Consider the following 23,801-nt stretch of genomic DNA (forward strand, 5'->3'; position numbering starts at 1 on the left):
GGCTCCTCCTCTATGTTGGTGTGTGTGTGTGTGTGTGTTTTGATTTATTAATGCAGCAGGGTTTCTCATGGACAGCTGTCCTCAGCAGAGCTCTCAATAGCTGCAGAATCCACTCAGCTGAACAGCTCCCTCTAGTGACCGTCTCACACAATCAGCAGTCACTCAAGCACAAACTGAGCCACAAAAATGCCCCAAAGTTCACACCTGTGGTTTAGTGCTCTGAGGTGTGCAGATGTGCTTTCTACCAAATATATTACATTGAGACAATGTTAATCTACAACATCAGAAATTATTGTACATTAATTTTACGTTGATTCAACGTCATAGTTTTGTATGTGTGGTTTTTATTAAACTTTACTTTCATTAAATATATACATTGTATTTAAATGCTGTTCTTATAGACTGTACTGTGGTCTTGTACTGAAGAAAGGGATAGTTAAATAATAATAATAATACTTAATGTTATTATTTGTGGGGGGCAGCTTTCGTCTAAAAGCATTAATGTGAGTGTAGAAGAGCTCAGCCCAAACATCCAAACTTTAACATTTGGATTAACGTTGATTCAGTGTCAGAATTTCAACATTAACAGATGCCTATTGCAATGTTAAATAAAGGATGTTTTTCCATAATCAACCTTTGAAGTTGTAATTCAACCAAAAAAATATTCAATGTTCTTTGCTATCAAGGAAGGATCTGATACGAACAAATCTAGTATCAACAAATCTTTAAGAAATAAATAAAGGCAAGTGAAATTTACAAATCAGAAGATCGAACAAGGAAGATCTGATATGGTAGAATTAAAAAAAAAAAAAAAAAAAACAAAACAAGAAACACTCCACAGGTGGCAGTCAAGCAGTATAAATGGGGCCTTCCTAAAATTGTTTCCACAAAATTGTAAACATTCAGTTTTATGTTTTGGTATGCAGAAGCAGTATTATTTATTACCAGTAACTTTTCCTAAGCTTAAACCAGCCCCTGAAAAACACTCTCAAAGCATTATCCTTCCTTTACCAAACTTTACAGTTGGCATAATGCAGTCAGACAGGTAACATTATTCTAGCATTCACCAAACCCAGATTTGACAGACAGACAGAGAAGTGTAAATTGTCAATTCATGGAACAAGCTGCCACTGCTCCAGAGTCCAGCATTATGCTTGGTGATGTAAGGCTATATGCACATATACAGCTCTGGAAAAAATGAAGAGACCACTTCAGTTTCTAAATCATTTTTTTCTGATTTTGCTATTTATAGGTATATGTTTGAGTAAACTAAATATTGTTGATTTATTCTACAATCTACGGACAACATTTCTCCCAAACTCCAAATACAAATATTGTCATTTAGAGCATTTATTTGCAGAAAATGAGAAATGGCTGAAATAACAAAAAAATGCAGAGCTTTCAGACCTCAAATAATGCAAATACAAAAGTTCATATTCATAAAGTTTTAAGATTTAAGAAATCGATATTTGGTGGAATAACCCTGGTTTTTAATTACATTTTTCATGCAAATTGGCATTTGCTCACCACTCTTTCACACTGCTTTTGGATAACTTTATGCCACTCCTGGTGCAAATATTTAAGCAATTCAGCTTGGTTTGATGGCTTGTGATCAGCCATCTTCCTCTTTAGTATATTCCATAGGTTTTCAATTTGGTAAAATAAAAAAAAAACTCATAGTTTTAAAGCGGTCTCTTTTTTCCAGAGCTGTATATGTGGACATCCCTTCAATACATTAAATACATAAATACAGTTATTTTAAGTTGCACCAATTGCTAAAACAGATACACACATACAGCTCGTCTATCTAATGTAGAGAAGTACTGACAATAGAATAAGACTCTCCAGAGCACAAACCTATCTGCCACTGTGCTTAATGCCAGGTGTGGGCTAGAAATATATAAAGCACCTCAGGATTAAGCTGTGGAGCAATGGAGCTGTATTCTCAGGAATAATGGAGCTCCATCCAATACTTTAATTTGGATTTTGAGCTGGGGGGTTAATCATCCTGGCTATCATTCACAACAGTGCTCTAAACTCTAGCAGAACGTCTTTTAAAAAAAAAACTTAATTTCAGAAAAAACAAGGAATAATGTGTCCATGTATTGTTCCTCTATACTGCTGTTATGTACTCTGCAGGAGTCGACTCAGACACACATCCCTCAGAGGCAGTTGCACTGTAGTAGCTGAATATTTCATCCCTAAATAATGGCCAGCAACAGCACCAAGAAGTGTTTGGTTAATTTAGGAAAACCTCACATTGGCAGGCTGGCGGTCTGGCTTGTGAAAATAAAGTAAGTTAACATTTTCACTGGGTTTTCTCTCCCACTTAAAACCAAGGAGGCTGTGAAAGAAATTTTATGGTAATGTTAGCAGCTAAAACTGATTAAAATATAAGTTAAACAAAGCAAATATACATTAACAGAGTGGACTAAAGTGTATTCTCTTGTAAAAAAAAATATATATATACTTTATAATACCTGTCAGAATTAATAAAAAAAAAAAACGAATTAGCTAGGTTAGCTGGCTAAATTGCTGTAACTATCTTCTAACTATCTTGCTAGCTAACTAGTAAGCTAGCTAACCTAGCTAGCTAAATGTTTTATCACAGGTTAGCCAGAATTACATTAGATAATAATGTTTATTAAATAAGTTAGGCAGTTATGGTCTAGTCCTTGCTTACCTAGATAGTCCAAATACCTCTACAGTCGCTAATTACACATTTTTAGTTTTAGTGCAAGACTGAATAAAAAGCTTCATGACAGACTAATTTCAGGTAAGTTTAGCTAGCAGGTTTAGCTAGCTTAGCTTGCTAAATATACACAATTAAGCAGGTGAGATTGTGGTTGAATAGTTTACAGTAGAAATGTGTTATTTATTGCTTGGTCCTTGTAGCAAGACAAATAAATTAAACTGATTAGCTACATAGTTATACATATTAAAGTAAAACCAAATTGGGAGCAAATCTGCTTCAAAAGAAGAATAACCTTGGAAACACAGTACAGTTATTTAGCTAGGTTAAATATTGGTGGGCTACATGAAAGAGCTCTTTATCTGTATGGCTCTGTTAGCTAAATTGTGTACATATGGACTGATTGTGGACTTGTTAGGCCTTTTTTAAAATAACTACAAAAAAAAACTAACAAGTTAGATTAGCTAACACATAGACTGTATATAGCTGGACAGAGCATCGTCTCTTAAAAGTGAAGCCACCACAGGTCGGGCGCCCCCTGCTGTTCGGTTGCAGAAAGCTGTGTAACTCCACCCATCCCCATAGGTTTCAATGGCAAAACAGACAACTTTCAATCACGTTTTTTCTAATATACTGTAATTCTACCTCCATTATTTAAATGCAACAGCTAGTGTAACCTCTGCTTATATTGTCAAATTGTTATATCCCCACAGAATTCGGTTTTTAAAACTTTATCCGGCTCTATTCAAAAAAGGTGTGGTTATTGTAAAAGGGCTGGTTATGGGCGGGACCAATAACAGACCGTCAGCTCTGCTCCGCTCCGCTCTGCAGTCTGTGACCGCAGGAAGCACTCAGGGGGCGGGGTTATTCAAATGAGTAGGCGGTCTCTCCACAGCCTTTCTCCCTCCTCTGGTCTCTACTGCGCAGACTCTGGTCTCTGAATCGCCAAAATGGCGGAAGATTTTGGCTTCATTTTCATTGAATGAATGGGAACGGCGACACGGCGTCCATCTTTATATACAGTCTATGAGCTAACATTAACTGTGTTGCTGTAATTGACAGGTTAGTGATAGAGATGTGTAACCCTGGTAGCTAGAAGTTTCGTCACAGATTAGTCAGAGTAACATTAGGTTATAGTGTCTGTTAAACATGTTAGGTAATTAACTAGCTAGTTAGATTTACTTCTCAATTCACTTAATAGTATTTGAGCAGGAGATACCTGCAATTCTCTGCTCATATAGAATGGCAAGGGAAAAAAAGAGCACCACAAAAACTAGATGAAAATGGCAGAAAATCTATCTCTAGCTAGCTAGAGGCTTTATCAAAATTAGCCTGAGTAAAATTAGATAATAACAATTACAGTAGTAAAAAATAACCAAAATAATGAAATCATTTATTAAACATGTATGTAAGGTTTTAGTAAAAGAGTAAATTAAAAGCTAAAAGACTAATTTGGGGTAAGTTGTCTTGTTTGCTCTCTAGCTAAAATGCACACAAACATGAAGGCGAAATTGGGCAAAAATATTTTTTAACCAAACCAGCCAAAACAAAGCAAATAAAATAAAATATGGGGTTAAAAAAGAGAATAGACTACAATATGATAAACCCGTTCTGTTTTTGTGGCTAGGAACAAATCTAAATAAACAATATTATTGTTCTTTTGAGACCTTTTCAGGCTGATAGATTAATGAATATATACATTTATTTGTTGACCATTTAGGTGACCAGTGCCAGTCTATCTATCCCTGTCAGTATATATCTGGCTTTCACAACAACTACCACTTGTGCCACCACAAATTTTCCTGTCACACCTAAGAGCTGTGAAATATTGAGCTTGTTGTCAGTCCTTTAAACACATGAAGCACATTCAATCAGTTCCTGTTTCAAGCAGTGTAGATAATATTTAGAGATTAAAAACATACCAAGATAGACAGAAGGGCACTGTAGGGATGGGCCATATGGCCCTAAAATACAATATTTGACAATATTTCAGGCTATTTTTGTGATTGAGGCGTGGTTTTATTTAATTTTCTTTAGTATAAATATAACAGTTTCAAACATTCAGTACAAAGATTACAGATTAACTTTTCAAGAGTTAAGATTTTGTATAACATAATAATAATGTAACAACAAAGGTACTAAACATGTGCAATAGTAAAGTATAAAATATTAAAATACCATAAAAATTCCTTTAAACGTTCACAATATGTAGCAAAACAAATATGAGATAGACTGCTTTAAACACAGAAACCATTATTAACACAGTACATTTCATATATTGTAATATAAATATGTGCTATGACCTAGCGCTTCATCAGTTCACTGTTATGTATTTGGTATTTGACTTTTCTTCTTCTTTTCTTACTTGTCTGGCTTATTTACCTTAATAGAGGGTCCATAAAAACAATGGCCCTTTTATAGCTTGATGGCTTCAGGCCTGTTCAGTGTAACACTGAAGTGTTGCTTAGCTTTTTGTCCAACATGCAGCTTAAATTAAGCTGTAAAATAATGTTTTCCTCCTCAGTTGAAACATTGGGATAATGTCTTGTCTCTGTATCTGTTTTGAATGTTTTTTTTTATATGGGAATTCCTCCGTCAAGGCCTAGCTTCTCTCCTCTCCTGCTGTCCTTAACCCAGCTACACACAGCCTGCCTGTGCTGAACAAAAGGCACTCAGTCAGGAAATGTTTCGGCCAATCAGCTGCTGCCTTCCACCCTGCCAGAGAGTGCTGACCAATCAGGGCTCAGCTTTTATCAGCATGTCGGCTCACTTGCTCGGCTGGCTGGCTTGGAGTGCCGAGGCTGTGCTCTGTGTGTAGAGAGAGAGAGGGCTGAGGGCTGTCCTCCATGTTTTAATAAGCACTGACATTTTACACACACATACACACACACAGGTCTTTTTAGCCATGCATCCACAGAGGTAAGCCTGATTTTCTGTTGTTTCACTTCCTCTTTCTCAGACCTGCTAATGTTGTCTAATGTCTTTTAACACAGAGATAATGTTCTAGGGTTCAAGGGTGGTGGAAAAGCAGTCCTGGCCCAACACTTCAGAGCTGGATCCTGACAGGAACTCTGATCCAGAATCAGGCTCAGGGCTCAGAGCAGTGTGTGTATCACATGAGTTCTGAGTGTGGACAGACGGCCATGCCGAAAGTGGCCCTCTGTGCTTGTTCTCAGCTGTAATGTTGGTGCAGGCCGGCCCTGTCACAGGCCAGCCCTCTCAAAATGGAAGGGAAGAAGGCCTTGTGGGTCAGAGGCAACAGCAGCAGCCGAGGCTGTGACAGGCTGTGAACTCCAACTTTTTAAAAAGCTCTGCAGTTCTTGGGTGACTTTAGTGCTGGGCGATAAATGTGAATTAATATGGTTCAATTAAATGTAATGTATTTTTTTTTTAAATGGAATAATTGTGTAAAGATGGGCATATTTACATTACCTTCCAGGTGGCTTCTCAATGCCAAGATAGGCCTATCATAGTTAATTTTATGTGGCTGTGATTTTCCTATTTTGCACTATTTTTCCTTACCTATTGTAGTTTTATTGTGCGATAAAGGTGGACAATATGAGGGATTTTATTGTTTCTTGATACAATTTCAATTTATATCAACATATCATGTATAATAAAGATGTATTAGATATATAAATAAAACATTAGTTTGATAGTAAATAGCTCTAATTGGTGCTAAATGTTGCTATTACTTTGGCACATCTACAAACAAAAAAACAAACAAAATAAAACTGTTTTTTTTCAGTTATTATGTAAGAAAAATTATAATATTTGATCTGTTTCTTTTTACAGTACCGCCCAGCACTAAGTCACTGTTGACAGCCTTTTTTTGCTCTTGATTTTACTCTTGATTGGGCTACATGACCATGATTTGCTTTGGTATGTACTAGAAATGTGTGGCCTGTGTACTCTGCACACAAGTGTTTTCTTGTAGCTTGGTTGTAAGGTCTTGGTTTCGGTTTCAGCCTAGGGTTCTGGGCTTTTCAGTAGAGATTTCTCGACCTCTGTGCATTGATTTAGTCCTCGAAGGCTTGTGGCGCATTCCTGTTTTTTGCATTAGTTTCTTGTTTGTCAAAACACAAGCGATTCATGTAGGAGTTGGCAGCCATTTCAGATATTTCACACGGCTTCCCTTTTTGGAGGTGTAGCTCAACGGCCTCGTCCTGTACAGTGCACACACAAGTATTGAGGACGCACTGTTTTCTCTTTTCATTCTGCACCAAAAATGAGTGCAGTTGCTGAATTAGGGCAGCCACAAAGACGAGCACATATGTACTGTACTATACAGTACTATATTGAAAGTCACTGCTGAGGCTTTGTGCTGTTATAGTAATGTACCATTCTAGCAAGCATTGCAGAATGTTGTAATGTTAGTGTTAGATAATAGCAGAATTTATTTAGAGACAGCAGATTTGGTGGATGTACATAGCAAGCAGGGAATCCCCCTGAAATAAACCAAGCCTTTTTGCAAATTAGTTAAGGCCAAAATGTCGCTTTTTTTAGAACATTATAGGAGTGAAGGATACTGAAGTATCACAATATTATGTTTTGCAATACTGAGTTGATGATAAAAACACAGTATTGACTACGAATTAGAAGTATACTAATGTACAAATTGGTGCCTGACTGTGGTTAAATTCTGTTGCTCTGTATTTAAACACAGAGCACTATATAGCTGTGTTGTACTCTGTCTGGTCATGATTAGATAAAATGTACACTTCTGGTCTACTTATATTTCATGCATGTGATGGTTTATTTTTCACTCTATGACAGTTTTCCTTAAAGTTTACTTCAGATATTGCAATACATTGTGAAATATTGACTCATAACCCCTGTATTGTGATGCGTATCATATTGCCAGGTTCTTGCCAATACACAGCTCTAGTCAGCTCGATTGCTAGTGCTTGTCTCAGTTGCTTTAATTGATTAAAGCGCTCTAATCTGATCTAATCATCTGACCCTACCTGAGTAAAATTGGTGTTTGTTTACCTGATTAAAAATGTTGTTGTTTTGCTCAAGTTGATTTTAATCAGGCAATGATTACGAAATATATGCATGGTATTTTTGTTTGTGTTTGGTTGATTATTAATCTGTCCCTTAAAAAAGTAATAGTAGTAAGCATTGTCATGAGATGGCAGTATGAAAACTGATTATGAAGGGTTACCTCAGGGTAGCTTAGGAGGAGATGACTTGTAAGCTTAAGTTGTGAGGTTGATGTAAAACACTGGCTAGGGTCCTCATGGCAAGGTGACGTGAATAATCGAAGTTTGAGAGAGGCCTGATAGTATTTTTAGGGCCAGGATCTGATCCAGGATTTGATCCCTGGCTCTGGCAGGAAATTGAGGGTGTGGGGAGAATTACAGTGGAGGTTCTTTTGTGTTGTCACTTCGTTTGTGACTTCTTTTTCACTAGTGTGAGTGTGTTGACTGCTGTCGAATGTCTTTGTACTGCTGTGTTTTTTAATCAAGGCCATTGAGAATGAATTCACTGTCGTTTTGACTTATCACCCTTTGCATAGGCACCACATGGCAACACCAGCTATACCAAAGCACCACCTGAGACACTGCTAATAACACCTTAGCAACAGCCAAGCAGCACCTTAGGAACTGACTGCTTAGCAACACATTACCATATTAACAACCATATAGTAACACCCTATCAACCACATATCAATGTCTTAGCAACCAACAGCTACTGTAAAGCTACAACTCATCAACTATAAATAGGCACTGTAGCTACCAACAAGTATACCATAGCAACACCTTGAGAACCACTTTTGCTTATGCATGAATTTCCTATAAACATCCCTAAAAACATCCCTGTTTTCCATTCAGAATGATTGGGGCAAAAGTTCACGCCCATGTTCTGTTCTTCTGCTTGAACGATACACGCAAATTCTTCAACACGATCTCAGGGCAGGCCTCTGAGAACGTGTTTATGGTTCTTTTGACCCGCACTCACCTATTTGTCGTTTTATGGTCATCCCTTTTCCCAGTAATTCAATCCCTTTCATTTCTGCACACGCCCAAGCCATAGAGTTTCTGTGTCCTGAAAGACACCAAAATTAATGCACCATCAGGGCTATAGTTCACAGGTATACTTCACTTCACATGTACTTTTCTATTTGTGTTTTTTCTCTCATGCCTCTTTCTGCTGCACAGTCATACTTCGTTTTCTTCAAGAAATGCACTTGTCTAGTTCTGATTGTTGTCTATTGGTTTTATCCATATTTTGTAGAACAAAGGCCACATGATGGTATGATTACAAAATAATAGTAGGAATGGTGATGTATGTACTCAAAATATTGGCAATCGAGCACACATATTTGTTTCTAAAGAGTAAATCAGTTTATATATATTTCCTTTCCCCTCTGTATGTGTGTTAACATGCATGTATGTGTGTTTTATTATGTGTGTGTGTCTAAGGCCCTCTCTGCTGCATTCCAGCGAGCTGCTTTACTGGCAAAGCTTGTGTTCTTTCTCACAGTTGCCACGGCAAGCTCACAACGTCTACAAAATGGACGCCCGAGATTGCTCTTAACCATTACACACACATAGAGAGAGAGAGAGAGAGAGAGAGAGAGAGAGAGAGAGAGCACGGAGGGAAAAAAGGGACAGGAGGCAACCTGATACATGTTTGTGTTGAACATGTGCAGCGTACACATCCTGTGTACATACGTACTCACGCACACACTTGGTGTGAAGGTTTGTAAGAAGGTGTAGCATGTGGTTTGGAGTGTTTTGGACCATTATTTGTTGGTGGATGGCAGGCAGTAGCAGCCGTAGCAGCAGTAGCAGTAGCAGCAGCAGCAGCAGTACAGCAGCCCTCCCTGCATTGCAGCAGTGGATCAGAGCTGAGAGAGAGGGGAGCAGGGAGAGCCAGTGTGCCACACAGCATCTTCCGCCCAATCACGCGCCTCCGTGTGGCTCTCAAACCAATCGGCAGCCCACAGCTGAGGTTAAAGATTGACAATCGCACTGAGAGCAGCAGGGAGAGCAAGGCCCTTCTGGAAAATTCTGCACCCATCTTTGTCTCATCCCTTACAGCTATGATAGATGAAAAAAACAGCAATTAGACCAGGGCCCGGCCTGAAGATTCTGTGTACTGTGCACGTACTGACAAATAAGGTATGCTGTTATTATTATGTGTCGATTGTTTTTGAGATTGAACTACTTTACTGCAATGTCAGCGTGTGTTTTACTGTCTTTGATTTGAGGACGAGCGAATATATGATATGATCGTATTGTATATGCATTGTGCCGTTATGTATGCATGCAAGGTTTTGTGCCAGCACTCAGTGATATCGATCCATATTGTTAAAGGGGAAAAAATGGATGGCTGTTGCCGAGGATAGATGCTGAGGTAGGTGGTGATGCATGCAGGGTGAAAGAGGATGGAGGAGGGTAGAGGAGGAGGAGGCCGGCCAAGATGCCGGGCAAGTGCACAGCCTCAGCAGATGTTGTCTTTTTTGTGGTGTTTGTATTTGTGTGTGTGTTTGTGCTTTCATTTTTTCTCATAAAGGTGCAGAAATGGGAAGCAGGAATCAGCAAGAATCAGACCTTGGATGCCAACAAGGCCTCCCTCAAAGGATTGGCAGATTGGCAGCCATTCTGTATCTGAATACTTTCTTAACGATCCACAACGATTATATTTAGGGATGCACCAAATATATAAGTGAGATATGGTCACATCAACAAAAATGTTATTGTTTTGTATGTGTTCGGCGTGTGAATACGTCTTTCATTTATTATGCCAAACACATACCGAACAATGACGTTTTTGGTGACGTGATCAAATCACAACCAGTTGGGATGTTAGTAATATTAAGTGTTCAGCAAATAATTATAAAAAAAACATTGTGATTTTATTATGGCTTTTTTTGCAAAGCAAAATTAAAAACATTCAAGATAAGGCTACACAATATTGGGAAAAATTACCTTATGATATATTTATTCTGTGACATTTATTGCGATATTTCAATTGAAAACAGTGTGCATAAACCTTTTGTTAATATTTTTGTCTTATGTACATTTATGTATAAATTGCACGTTCAGCATTGTACTTATTGCACATGCTCACATTGCAATGACTATGCTGAATCAATATATTATGTTGCAGCCTATAATTTAAGATGACAGAATTAATGAACATCTGCGGAAATACATATTGTCCATTCTACATTCAGCCTTCAACCAAATGTTACATTTTTCGGCTTCAATTTCAGCCAGAACGTGTCTTTTTGGTGCATCTCTAATTACAGTCAAATTCTGATTCAGATTATTTATTTGTATTTGACAACTCAGACCTTCACCAACGTCATAGTCAAACCATGACTTGTGAATATGTTTATATATATGTATATGTTCAAACATTGGCAATCTTTTTTCCTTCTATTCCTCTATTGTTTAAATTAGAGGATTGCCTGGCTGAGCGAACCAGAAGAGAGCGAATAGCTCTTGCTTTTCTGGATGGAGCAGTGAGAGTAGTGTGTAATGGTGGGCATATGTGGCAGGGAGCAGGGCATAGGGAGAAAAAAAGGAAGACGGAGAGGGAAAAAAAATAAAACAGTACAGCAGTGGTGGTGGGTGGCCGACTGTCGTTTTGGAGCCATTCAGCCTGCAGAGTGACACAGGCGAGGACAACATCTACATCACCATTACCAGGCTGGGAAGGAAGGAATTGTATGGCTGAAGACTGAAGACCTTGATGCTTGACAGGAAATCTGGGAATTTAAATACTGGCTAATGACGGCATCATGGGCAAGGCCGTGAGTGAGCTTGGATGAGCTTGGGCTTGGATGCAGAAGGAAATGGAATAAGGTTCAATTGTTAGATTCTGTGTGATGTATACCCTCACCTTTGTGTTTTTTATTCCTGGCTGTCGTCGTGATTAGGCTGTGTGTTGTTGTGTTGGTGGCATTCTGGAGGGGCAATTCTGAAGGCAATTTCACCCTCCCCACCCACTGGATATATGCTTCAGTCTTCAGAGGGAATTCTTCATTCATTTGCTGCTAAATCAACTGGCAGCATGTCCTGTATATTGACTATTTTAACCGTTTATTCTTTCTGATGATGTTGGCAAGGTTTTGGACCTCAAGAAAAACGCAATCCTGAATTTTTGGATGTTTTCTTATGGACATAATTATTTACGTTTGTTTTTTACTTTGGGATTTTTTGTATTTTATTTTTTTACACCTTATTTTTGTCTCTTATATTGGATTCCTTCCTGTGACGCATGGAGCGTTGTGGAACACAAGCTTTCTCACTGGCGGTGGACTATTTACTTTTCTTTAATTGTTCCATGTGTGCCCTAGGACTGGTTTTGCCAGTATTTGCCCACGGACTACAGACCTCTCTGTTAGTGAATAGCCAGCCTCCTGCAATGGCACTGAGGGAGACCATGAGCTTATGTCAAAGGAGCTCTTTCACTGAGAAACTTCTCTCTTTTCCACGCTCAAAGCAGTGGAAATAATAAACCGGACACGACAAATTCAATGAGACGTCTTGGCTGCATCAAAGCTTAGCTCAACCAGTCTCCCTGGTCGCCCCCCAGTACCCCTTAACTTCCTTAAGTGGTCAATTGGAATTTGTCAGTGGAAGCTCTACAGTCGGTTAAGGATATTTTTGAAGCTCTCTGGTTTGTTAATGGTAACATCTTAATTTCTGTATTTGGATTGTTATACAGTATTTCTCAATACTACTTTTTTAAATCAATACATTTTAGCATTTGTCTTGCTCTCAACATACCTGATCCTACAAATCAGCTGATTAACAGACTATTATTGAGTTTAAGTGGATCTTTTTATGCAGAAAAAACACTAAAATGTGCAGGAAGCACTGAAAAATAGTTGTTGCACCCAGAAGGAATCAGTCTACAGAAATGAAACTGGTGGTGAGTGACTTAGAATGGCAGTGGGTCATAATCAGTATAGATTGCCCGCATTTGTCTTGGTGGAGATGAACAATCAATCTTACAGTTATTAATGTTATGTTTACAATGTCCTGCAACCATTGGACCTATCTTTTCTGAATGCGAACTCTGGTATGCTATTTCAACAGGACAATGCTCATCCACATACTGCTGTTTTCTGAAGACCTTGTCTTGATGACACAGATACTGTGCCATTGCCTACCTATTGATTATCTATCCCTGATTAAAATATGTGGGATGCTATTAGACACACTAACAACACTTCACTGTAAAGCCCAATTTCTACTTCTGCATCAAACCTATGGCGTAGTCTACACGCCGCTGCGTACCCTACTTCATAGCTTGACGCGCACCTACATCTACATGTTTTGCAACGCAGACAGCTGCAGCTGTGATTGGTCCGCCAGGCCTCGCAGAGCTGCTGATATGCGCACACAGAAGTACAAATAAAGCTCCGTTGTGTAGCGCACTCTCGCTGGATATGCATAGGCTACGACGTAGGTTCAACGCAAAAGTATAAATTGGGCTTTACAGCAAAATCTGCAGGAACTGTGTGAGAATTTTCAAGCTGCATGTGGTGGATTATTGCAGGATACCATTGGAAAACTCTGTTCAAACTTCATGCATTACACGTGCATTACACATGCATAACACACTACTTCCAATACATGTGTGTATAAGTGTTGCCCATATCAGTCAAAATTGTTAATGAATGATTGTTCCTTTGAATGATTGAATGATTGTAACTTTTATCTTTCTTCCGAATAGCATTGTAACATGGCACTTCCTTCTGGGTGCAGCTATTATTGCAGCCATTCTTATGACAGTGAGTGTACACTGTCCTAGCTATAATGCTTTGTGTAATTAAAGATAGATATTTATAAGGCAAATGATGTACAGTATATGGAGAGTAATGAGGATGAAGCATTGGCCTCATGGGGATGAGATGCCTCAACACATTTAGAGGAGAATACTAAGCTCTCAAGTGTTTTGTATGATCATGTAGAAAATCTGCCATCCTGTTCTATGAGTGACTGGGACAGCTTGGTGTTTAAATTAAATTCAGATTCCTTACCTTTTAATAAGTTAATAAGTCCCCAAACAGGCTATTTTAAATACTTTAATTCTCTTATGTTTTGCAGTTTGGCTGAAGAGGAGGTGAAGCCAGAATCAGATGTGAGTGAAGGGATGGAGATTGCTACACGATCCAAAGGTGAGCAGATAAAATGAATGTTTTTCAAAGCAGTGTTTTTAGTAGTTTAACATTTAGCATATTAAAATACAAAATGTAGTTGATGTACTTAAAATATGCCACCATTGATTCTCAGTGGGCACTTAATTGGCACTATTCTAGCATCAGCTAAACTGCATGCTGAGATTTTAAGGACCCTGCACTGTGTCAATTTTGGTGTACGCCTAGCACACTATATTCAACTCATTAACTAAATCATAAACTCCTCATGTGCTGGGTCAGATCTCCAAAACTAATTACAATTTACAGGAGAAGGAAGAAACAACTAAAGCATCTAAACTCTGAAAGTCAGAGTAAAATGTTTTAGTTTATTTTTTTATTTATCTTTCCATTCATCATGACATTTGTCTACAGTGTAAAGAAAAACGACCAGATTCATGTCATAAAATGGAAAGTGGCAAAAATGGAGATAAGATTTTTGTCAAACAGAAATAATATAAAAATAGGGAAAACTAATACATTTGAAAAATGTGGGGGTGAGGCCATCAAAGCACAAAGACTTTTACACAGGAAATTTTTAACCACAATATGTAATTACCGTTTTTTTGGCACTATAAGGCGCTTATAAGGTGCACTATCAATTAATGTCTATTTTCTGGTTTATTTTCATACATAAGGTGCATTTTAAGAGATGCTATAAGGAACTTCTTATTCAGCAGGTCTCGCCACTTGGTGGTGGTGGGTTGGTAGCTAACTAAGTTAAGTAAAGCTAAGCTAAGTAAACAAAACTTTAATAAAAAAGACTATCAAACGAGTACTGGATGTCAAACGAGCACTGGATGTTAATTTACACAGATTTCTCTCCTGAAAACTGTTTATTTGGGTAAGTAAAGAGCTTACGTTTACCTACAGTAAGTTTAGATTCCTGAATTTCTCCAGCACTAAGGTTGGAGCATTAGCATTAGCGGCTAACCACTAGCTGCTAATGCTGCCCAAAAGCACTACACTGAAAAACCTTGAGTGCTCCGGTAAGCCAGGGCGATATTAACTAGTGGTTCGTCCATCGTAGCTTGTTTTCACATGGTAAACACACAGGCTACAGTCCGATATACTTGACACTGAATGGCGAAAAAGCTAGCGCAGTTAGCGGCTAATGCTAATACCGCTCCAGCAGTGCTAGCCAGGGTTAGCAGCAGGCTACAGGCCGATAATACTCACCTCTGAACGGGGGAAATTTTCCAGCCCCGGTGCTGAAGAAATAAACTGAATCTTCTGCATAACGCTGTCCTTTAGCAGAGTGGCTTTACTGCTTCTTACAGCCTGACTGTTAAAATTCATACATAATGCACACCAGATTAAAAGGCGCTATTATGATCTTTGGGAAAATTAAAGGGTTTTAATAGTGGACATATTGTTTGATTTTTTTTATATTTATATGATGTGTATTTTTGTCCTGCAGTGTCCGATTCGGCATCGGTGGAGCGCACTGCCAATAAGCGCAAAGCACCCAGCCCACCTCATTCTTCCAATGGACACTCTCCATCAGAAACTTCACAAAGCCCTGTCAGAAAGAAGAAGAAACCAGGAGCCGTCAACAGCAGCAAAGATCAGGTACTTGTTTATCTACTGACGCAAATACTACAAGTATTGTCTCAAAACAAGCGAACATTTTAATGTTTTGTTCGTGACTGATTAATTATTTAGTGGTAATACACTGTAGAATTAAGTTTGAAATTAGTCATTATCATTATCATCATAATTTAATCTGGTCATCTGGTGATATGCTATTAAAAGGCTATGGTTAGAAGTGTAAGAAACTTCATAAACAACAAAATATGTGTCATAGGCAGTTTATTCTTCTAGCAGCAGTATTCCAGATTGTTCTGCCTTTTTTTTAAGCAGGGTTGATAACTTGTATTTCAGCTTCATAAATGAGTAATATCTTACACAAGAGCATATTTAGAAGCACTTTATTAGTGTGCCTTGAGGGTCACCATATACTTCAGATCAGTGATTCTCTTCAGCGTTCTCTTACTAGGCAAGAGAAAGCAAGGCAGGTTTATTTGTGTAGCACCTTTCATACACAACGGCAATTCAAAGTAAAAAAAAAGACCACCAGCAATTAGCTATGGAAACTATTATTGAATATTTTAAGTAGGAACAAATAAACAAGCATCCGTCCTTTTGTCCGTGTAGTGTTTTATCTAACTTTGATATATTTGAATGACATAATTGATGCGTGTTACCTGTGTGTGTGTGTGTGTGTTGTTACCTGCAGTACATGTATTTTGAAACCCCACCTCTCGTGTTTTTCTCGCCTGCATTCCAGTCCGAACTAAGACATGGTCCCTTTTACTATGTGAAGCAGCCCGCACTCACCACAGACCCTGTTGATGTTGTACCGCAGGACGGGAGGAATGACTTCTACTGCTGGGTGTGCCATCGCGAGGGCCAGGTGCTCTGCTGTGAGCTCTGCCCGCGTGTCTACCACGCTAAGTGCCTCAAACTGGCTGCAGAGCCCGAGGGGGACTGGTTCTGCCCTGAATGTGAGGTACTGGCTCACTCTAACACCACCAGTAATGCACAAAAAGTAGCTGCGCTTCAGCCCACAATAACAGAATGTATTGTTATTTTTGTAGCTGTAGCAAAAGCTGTATAAGAAATTCTGGTAAAAATTAATAGACCATTTCAGTTTCTGAATCAGATTCTCTGATTTTGCTATTTATAATAAAAATAAATAAAAATATTGTCATTTAGAGCATTTGTTTGCAGAAAATGAGAATTGGCTGAAATACTAAAAAAGATACAGAGCTTTCAGACCTCAAATAATGCAAAGAAAACAACTTCTTCTCCACCAGTCTAACACACTGCTTTTGGATAACTTTATGCCACTCCTGGTGAAAAAGCAGTTCATCTTGGTTTGATGTCTTCCTCCTGGTTATATTCCAGAGGGTTACAATTTGGTAAAATCAAGGAAACTCATCATTTTAAAGTGGTCTCTTACCTTTTTTTTATGAACCCAAGATATGTTTTGTCTAGTCAAGTTCATGTCCTGTGTTAGTATACAGTACATCTATTCCTGCAGGCCTTTATAAGGTGTGCAGCATGTGCTTTTGCATTGTCTTGTTGAAAAATACATTGAAAAGACGTTGTGCCTACATAAAAAAATGGGATGGTGCATAAAAAAAAAAACTAAATATTTCTGTGATTTTAAACAGTTGATGTGAACAGGGGCCTAAGAACAATACGTGATTCAAGAATGAATAGCATGAATAGCAATATATACGGGGCGCTAAGTGGTCCAGCGGTCTAAAGCGCTGCCACTATGAGTGGGGGGTCGCAGGTTCGAACCCCCGCTCATGCAGCTTTGCCATCAGCTGCCAGCCCTCAGAGGTAGCAAAATTTTGCCCTGCTCCCTCCGGGTGGGTAGATGGTGCTCTCTCTCCAGACCACCAAAGGGTGATGTCCGCAGCACAGGGCATCTGTGAGCTGATGTATTGGAACCGAGTCGCTGCGCTTTCCTCCAAGCACGCTGTGATGCTACTCGGAAATGCTGCATCAGCAGCAGCTCGAAAAGAAGCGGTGGCTGGCTTTGCAGAGTATTTTGTCAAGGCAGGAGGCATTTGTTGTCAAGGCGGCCACCCTAACTAAACTTGTGTTTAATTGGATTTATGCAAAGCCCAGCCAGGAAATATTATTATACATATCATTAAACCTATTTTGGCATTATTATTTTTATCTACTTTCCCAATTAGCTCAACACAGTGCACATATAAATCACTTTCTGTTCTTTCTTCCTTTCAGAAAATAACTGTTGCAGAGTGCATCGAGACTCAAAGCAAGGCGATGACGATGCTCACACTAGAGCAGCTGTCTTATCTGCTCAAGTTTGCTCTCCAGAAGATGAAGCAGCCTGGTGTAAGTGCTGGATCTGAGCTTTAGTGCAATCCCTTAATTCTAGGGATGCACTGAAAATTCTAATAAATAACGATTCAACGCAGGTTTCATACAGTTTGCTATTTTTTAATAACTGCATTCTGCCTACATGCATTTGTGTCTTGCTTTTTGGAGAAAACATCACCGCTGGGTTTACATTATTAGTTTTATTTATACTTCTATGGTTGCACAATGTTTGCTGCTTGCCTACTTAACTCCAGTCACTCCACTCTTTAAATTCCTGATATTTTTCATTGTTTTATTCAGTTATTGCATAATCTTTTGTTTCAAAGCAAATTCTTAAGTAGAATTGTGCAGTTTTGATAAATCCAACTGTGAGCTTTCCTTAGGACAGCCCACTTAGTATGGCTCCTGTTTAGCATGAAATCATTTCTGTTGCCTCAGCATGAATTTTATCCCTCTTTGAGCACCATATTATGCATTATGAGGATGAGGAGGCATACCAGGAGTTCAGCTAAGAGTGGTGTCAGTTGTGTCAGGGCGTGTGATGGTGAAAATACAGCCCCTCCACGCTTATGCTTTCTTTCAGGATCAGCCAAGCACTTCCTCTCTGTCCTCCCATCCTGCCAGCTCTCAGAGAGAAGCTTATAATTGGGTAAAAAACGCCTCCTGAGAGAAGCCCTCCTCACTGTGTACTGCAGCCTTTCTCTTCTCTATATCCTCCTCTGTTTAAGCGTGTTTGCTGTGGGATATGTGTGGGAGTTAGTGTGTGGAGTTAGTATGTTATTATAGTACACCTATAGGCCTACAGGTTTGGTGGGATGTGAGTGATAGTGGTCTGCTGTGAAAGTGGGATCTGTACTCTGAGCAGTGGCAGTCGTCCAAAAGGAAAAAAGAAAAATGTAACTGGTTTGACCTTGTTTTACCAACACATTCCTGCATCAGGAAGGCTCATATTCTTGTCTCTAAGGCAAGGTCAAAAACTTGCATCTCCATTTTTGCCAAATTTTAAAACTTTTTTTAATATAATAAATATATAATTAATTTTTCTTTACATTGTTTTATTGTATGATGAATGGGTCAATAGAAAAGCTTCAAAATGGTTTGGAATAAAATCTTAAATCTTACATCTTGAGAAGGTTTATTCCTTCTGCTATAGGAATAAGTTAATGTATTATTTAATTGTAAATAAACTGATTGAAATTGACCACCGATAGTTGGAATTCTGGGCTGATGCCGATATTCGATATTACACATGCCGGTGCCGATATACATATTTATTTTTACTTACAGAGAGACTAGTTACCCCTGTCTGACTTTACAAACAAATATAACATTTAGATAGATTGCATTTTAGCTTTCAACCAGCTGTATGCAAACAGTATAATAAAATGTTTCATCTTTTGGTTTCACATTTATTTAGTTAACTTGCCATTACATAGACTTGTCACAGCTTTAAACTATCTTCTTTTCAATTAACAATTAAAATAAAACAATAGATCTATTGTTAAAAAATATATAAACAATTGCTTAAATCAGTTAATTTCTGCAGTTTCGGTGAATTGTAGTAGCGGACTAGTGTTGCTTGGTCCTTTTCCAGCATATAATAAAAATATCAAATGTGTAGACATCGGCTGATGCTGATGATTCTAAAAAAAGGATTTACAAGAACTGCGGATTAATTGCTGAAGTTTATTCGAAACATTGTGGAATACAGTTTTACTGCTGCTGTTACACAGTAAGGGCTGTTTTACAGTAAGAATTCCCTTAATCTGGATGCAGAGCTGTAGTGAAAACCTAAAGACTGAGCAGCTGTTCATCACATAAATGGAGTATGTGGAACACATTGACTAAATAGACTGTTTTAAAATTAAAAAATAAAAGTCACTAACAATAGACTGTTTTAAAATTAAAAAATAAAAGTCACTAACACTTGTTGAGATCTGGTTGACAGCCATTTTATTCTGTTGGCTTGCAGTACAAAAGTATAGACAGGCCTTTTTTTATTCTTTATAAAAGACGCTGCATGTTCTTTACTTTCTCTCTCCAGACAGAACCATTTCAGAAGCCAGTGTGTCTTGAACAGCATCCAGATTACGCAGAGTATATATTTCACCCCATGGATCTCTGTACATTAGAAAAGGTAACAGAACAGCTTTCAAAAACTAATTTCCCAGTAGTTTCCGTTTTGTCAGTATTGGTAATGTTTTTTCACTCCTGTGTAGAATATCAAAAAGAAAATGTACGGCTCTACTGAAGCTTTCTTGGCTGATGTGAAGTGGATTTTACACAACTGCATTATTTATAATGGAGGTTGGACACAACACCCTCACGATTATGCTGTTCTTTTGTTCTTATTGTTTGTTTAGACAATGTGTCTGAATTTTGTGTCTCATTTTTTTTCTTTCAGGAAATCATAAACTCACAGCAACAGCGAAAGTTATTGTAAAAATCTGTGAACACGAAGTGAGTAAAACAGATTTTCAGAACTGTTGTGTAAATCCAAACATTAAAAATAAAAATGCAGAGTTTGGTGCCAGTTATTTCAGACAGCATCTGTTCTTCAGATGAATGAAATTGAGGTCTGTCCAGAGTGCTATCTTTCAGCGTGCCAGAAGAGGGACAACTGGTTTTGTGAACCATGTGTAAGTATTAATAAAAGCACACGCACCGTATATATAGTTTTAGAACAACGTAATTTTTAGTTGTCCAGTAGCAGTGCTGTATGGCCCAGACAAACTCCTTACTATTACTTTACCAATTACTTTATTACTGAACTTCATCTGTCAGACCTCTCTCCTTCTCTTCACTGCTGAAACTGAGACTTAGTCCAATGCTAAGCTAAATGTACTGTCGCCATGTGGGTCAGCCAGATCTCTTCCTGTACTAGTTTTCTCCAGTTTCCAAGAGTCTTTTGAAGGTGTAGGACATAGTGCACATCTGTAATTTCTCCAAAGAAAAGACTTATACTTTTAATAGTTACAGATAAGTGTGCTATGTAAAAATATGAATGTGCTGTGTATAAGTTTGAAAATGCTGCAGTAGAAAAGGCAGTAACATGATCTGTTCCAGCACTGCTTTACTACAGACAAACTCCATTTCCATTCAAAGCTCAGATTATTTTCCATGCTATTTACCAGCTATAAGCTGTTAACCAATGAACTGTTTGCTAAAAATCACACCCTCATTTTTTAAACAATATATGATTTTTTTTAGGTTTTTAGTTCATTTGTTTTCCTTTAAGGTCCTGGCAGTTTAGTAGAAATGGTTACTGTACACTGGATTTTCTACCATTTCAAATTATTGACTGGACCTAAAAAGTGTCAAAAAGAAATGGGAAAAATGAGGTTCTAAAAAAATTGACCAGTACCGTATACCACTATATGTGGAGTTTTATAATTTAAATTTGGAAGTGTGATCCACGCCCTTACTCCTCCCACTCTCCAACCTATAAACCGTCACTTCCTCTCTACCAGCGTGTCGAACAACCTCGCACCCACCTCCTTCCTATCTTCCTCCTTAATTTATTTTCTCCCCTTCTCTTCCCGTATCTCTCTGTGTGGGGGGGCTTCAGCTTCACACTTTTCCAGCGAAGCTGCCCCAAACTCCTGCCCAATCATCTGAGTTCGCCCCCTTCTCTTTTCCTTCTCTTTCAGTCAAGGGCATGGGAAATACTAGCAAAATAGTGCGTATATTTATTTATCATGTAATTTGATTTACAATATTGGGTTCATACGTTTTTTTCTTTATTGTTTTTTAATTGAGGGAGTGAGAAAAAAGAAATAAATAATAATAAATTAGCAAGGTAGAGAAACAGGACAAATCCAATGAAAGAAATAAAACGTAACAATATCCAGTATAAGAGCAGAGTAATAATAGACGAAAAGATAAATTAATTGAATGTTTCCCCTTTCTTTCCTTTTCTTTCCTTTCCCCTTTTTCTTCCTTTCTTTTCCTTTCCTCTCCATCCTCTCCTCCCCTTCAAGTTTTCAAGTTTTATATGTATATGATGGTGTGTGTTTATACTATTATATTCTTAAAATTAGATTACAAAAATTATTGCCACATTTTTTGCCACAACATTTGTCCCATTTATTACAGTGCACTTATTATTCAGTGCATTTCAACACCCAAAAGTTCTAAGTAGTTTTATGTGAGGGGATTTTTTTTTCTTTAAAAATAAAATGTGAAATAAAATAATTGTTACTATATTTCAATTCTTGTTTATATATAGAGTAACCCCCATCCCTTGGTGTGGGCCAAACTTAAGGGGTTTCCATTCTGGCCTGCCAAAGCCTTGAGGGACAAAGACGGACAAGTGGACGCGCGATTCTTTGGACAACATGACAGGTGAGGGGCGGAGCATTCCCTTAACAAAGAAACAATGTAAATGAAATGTAAAGAAATCCGTTCTCTGCTCTAGCTGTTCTGATCTATTCTGATTTCAATTCTCAGAGCCTGGGTTCCCATCAACAACTGCTACCTCATGTCTAAGGAGATCCCGTTCTCTGTAAAGAAGACCAAGAGCATCTTCAACAGTGCCATGCAGGAGATGGAAGTCTACGTGGAAAACATCCGGAAAAAATTTGCCGTCTTCAATTACGCCCCGTTCCGTACTCCCTACACACCCGACAATCAGTTCCAAATGCTGCTCGACCCGGCAAACCCCGGCGCCGGCTCAGTCAAACCCGAGAAACAAGAGAAGATCAAGTTCAGCTTCGATATGACAGCGTCGCCGAAGATTCTGGTGGGCAAGAGCATGATATCAGGTGGGATTGGTGGGGGTGGATCTGGTAGACGCATCTCTATGACGGACATACCTCGTTCACCAATGAGCACCAACTCCTCGGCCCACACTGGCTCGGACGGTGAGCAGGAAGGTGGAGAAAAGAGCCAGGCTAAAGTGCCTCTACCCCACCAGACTGGAGGAGAAGAGTCTCTCGAAAGCACGGGTACGAGCACGTAATTGCAGCATGATGCGAATGTATAATTTTCCATAATATGACATATTAGCATAACATTCAAGCTTAAGCATGAATCTCACTAAGAATTCCTAAATTACAACCTACGTTTACATGTCAAGTACTGAGTGATTTTACATCCAAAACCAAAACATACTAATTCATACAAGAACAGCTTCTGCTCATTGACATTTGTAGGCCTTTGAGCATAAACTGTGCATTTCAGGTTCTGCCACAACACTACAGTACAGCTAATGTTGTGAATTTGTCCTGTTAACATTTTCATTTAAATTTCAATTTATGTTTTATGGGTCTTATTTAACAAATTCACTTGCCTTTAACTCACAGCCTCCCCTGCTGCTCCTCGACCGGGTCCTGCAGGAAGTGCGGTGGATAGTCCTAAACCGTTTCACTCTACAACACCCAGTACACCCATCAAACAGGAAAAAACTCCCACCACAGGCAGCATCCTAAACCTTAATCTGGGTAAGTGATTTCTGCTGTTTGTGTTCTGCTTTACATTGCTAAATATGAGCAGCTAAGTCATCAAAACATTTCAGATATTCCAGTATATATATAAATAAATAGAATAAAAAAAAATATATTGAAAATATAATTGAAAAAGTTACTTTAAGTAATTCAGTTTAAAATGTAAATATCATACATTATATAGATGTATTACACACATAGTGATCTATTTTAAGTGTTTATTTGTTATTGTGATGATCGTGGCTTACAGCCAATAAAACCCAAAAATCTGTGGCTCAGAAAATTAGAATATTATATAAGACCAATTGGTACTTTTGGCAGTATGGGCAGTGTGCCAAGTCCTGTTGGAAAATGACATCCACATTTCCATAAAAGTTGTCAGCAGAGGGAAGGCTGAAGTGCTGTAAGATTTTCTGGGAAAACTTTGCCCCGACTTTGGACTTGATAAAACACAGTGGACCAACACCAGCAAATGACATGTCTCTACACCCCATCACTGATTGTAGAAACTTCACACTAGACCTCAAGCAGTTTGGACTGTGTGTCTCTCCACTCTTCCTCCAGACTCTGCTCCCTTGATTTCCAAATAAGAGTCATGTCATCTGCTGGTGTTGGTCCACTGTGTTATATAGTCCAA

The 23,801-nt window shown here is 38.4% G+C and overlaps 1 protein-coding gene across 6 annotated transcripts in view; it reads left to right on the forward strand.

Moving 5' to 3' along the window:
* The first annotated feature begins 2,161 nt into the window (after positions 1-2,161).
* The window catches only part of zmynd8 (zinc finger, MYND-type containing 8), a 30,979-nt gene continuing 9,339 nt past the window's right edge, over positions 2,162-23,801 (forward strand). Inside the window, exons 1-12 of one of the 6 annotated variants that reach the window (XM_022682762.2) lie at positions 2,162-2,294; positions 13,768-13,838; positions 15,277-15,428; positions 16,147-16,368; positions 17,622-17,735; positions 19,765-19,857; positions 19,940-20,027; positions 20,125-20,180; positions 20,282-20,359; positions 21,949-22,064; positions 22,170-22,666; positions 23,024-23,161. In XM_022682762.2, coding sequence (XP_022538483.2) covers positions 2,209-2,294; positions 13,768-13,838; positions 15,277-15,428; positions 16,147-16,368; positions 17,622-17,735; positions 19,765-19,857; positions 19,940-20,027; positions 20,125-20,180; positions 20,282-20,359; positions 21,949-22,064; positions 22,170-22,666; positions 23,024-23,161 — 1,711 coding nt within the window. In that variant the 5' untranslated portion in view covers positions 2,162-2,208. Of the gene's footprint in view, positions 2,295-5,480; positions 5,612-9,301; positions 9,823-11,085; positions 12,343-13,767; positions 13,839-15,276; positions 15,429-16,146; positions 16,369-17,621; positions 17,736-19,764; positions 19,858-19,939; positions 20,028-20,124; positions 20,181-20,281; positions 20,360-21,948; positions 22,065-22,169; positions 22,667-23,023; positions 23,162-23,801 lie in introns of those variants that run through there. The other 5 variants (XM_022682763.2, XM_007247693.4, XM_049471751.1 and 2 more) reach the window with 5 other exon arrangements.

The sequence above is a fragment of the Astyanax mexicanus genome, chromosome 24, assembly GCF_023375975.1.
Source record: "Astyanax mexicanus isolate ESR-SI-001 chromosome 24, AstMex3_surface, whole genome shotgun sequence".
Taxonomy (NCBI): domain Eukaryota; kingdom Metazoa; phylum Chordata; class Actinopteri; order Characiformes; family Acestrorhamphidae; genus Astyanax; species Astyanax mexicanus.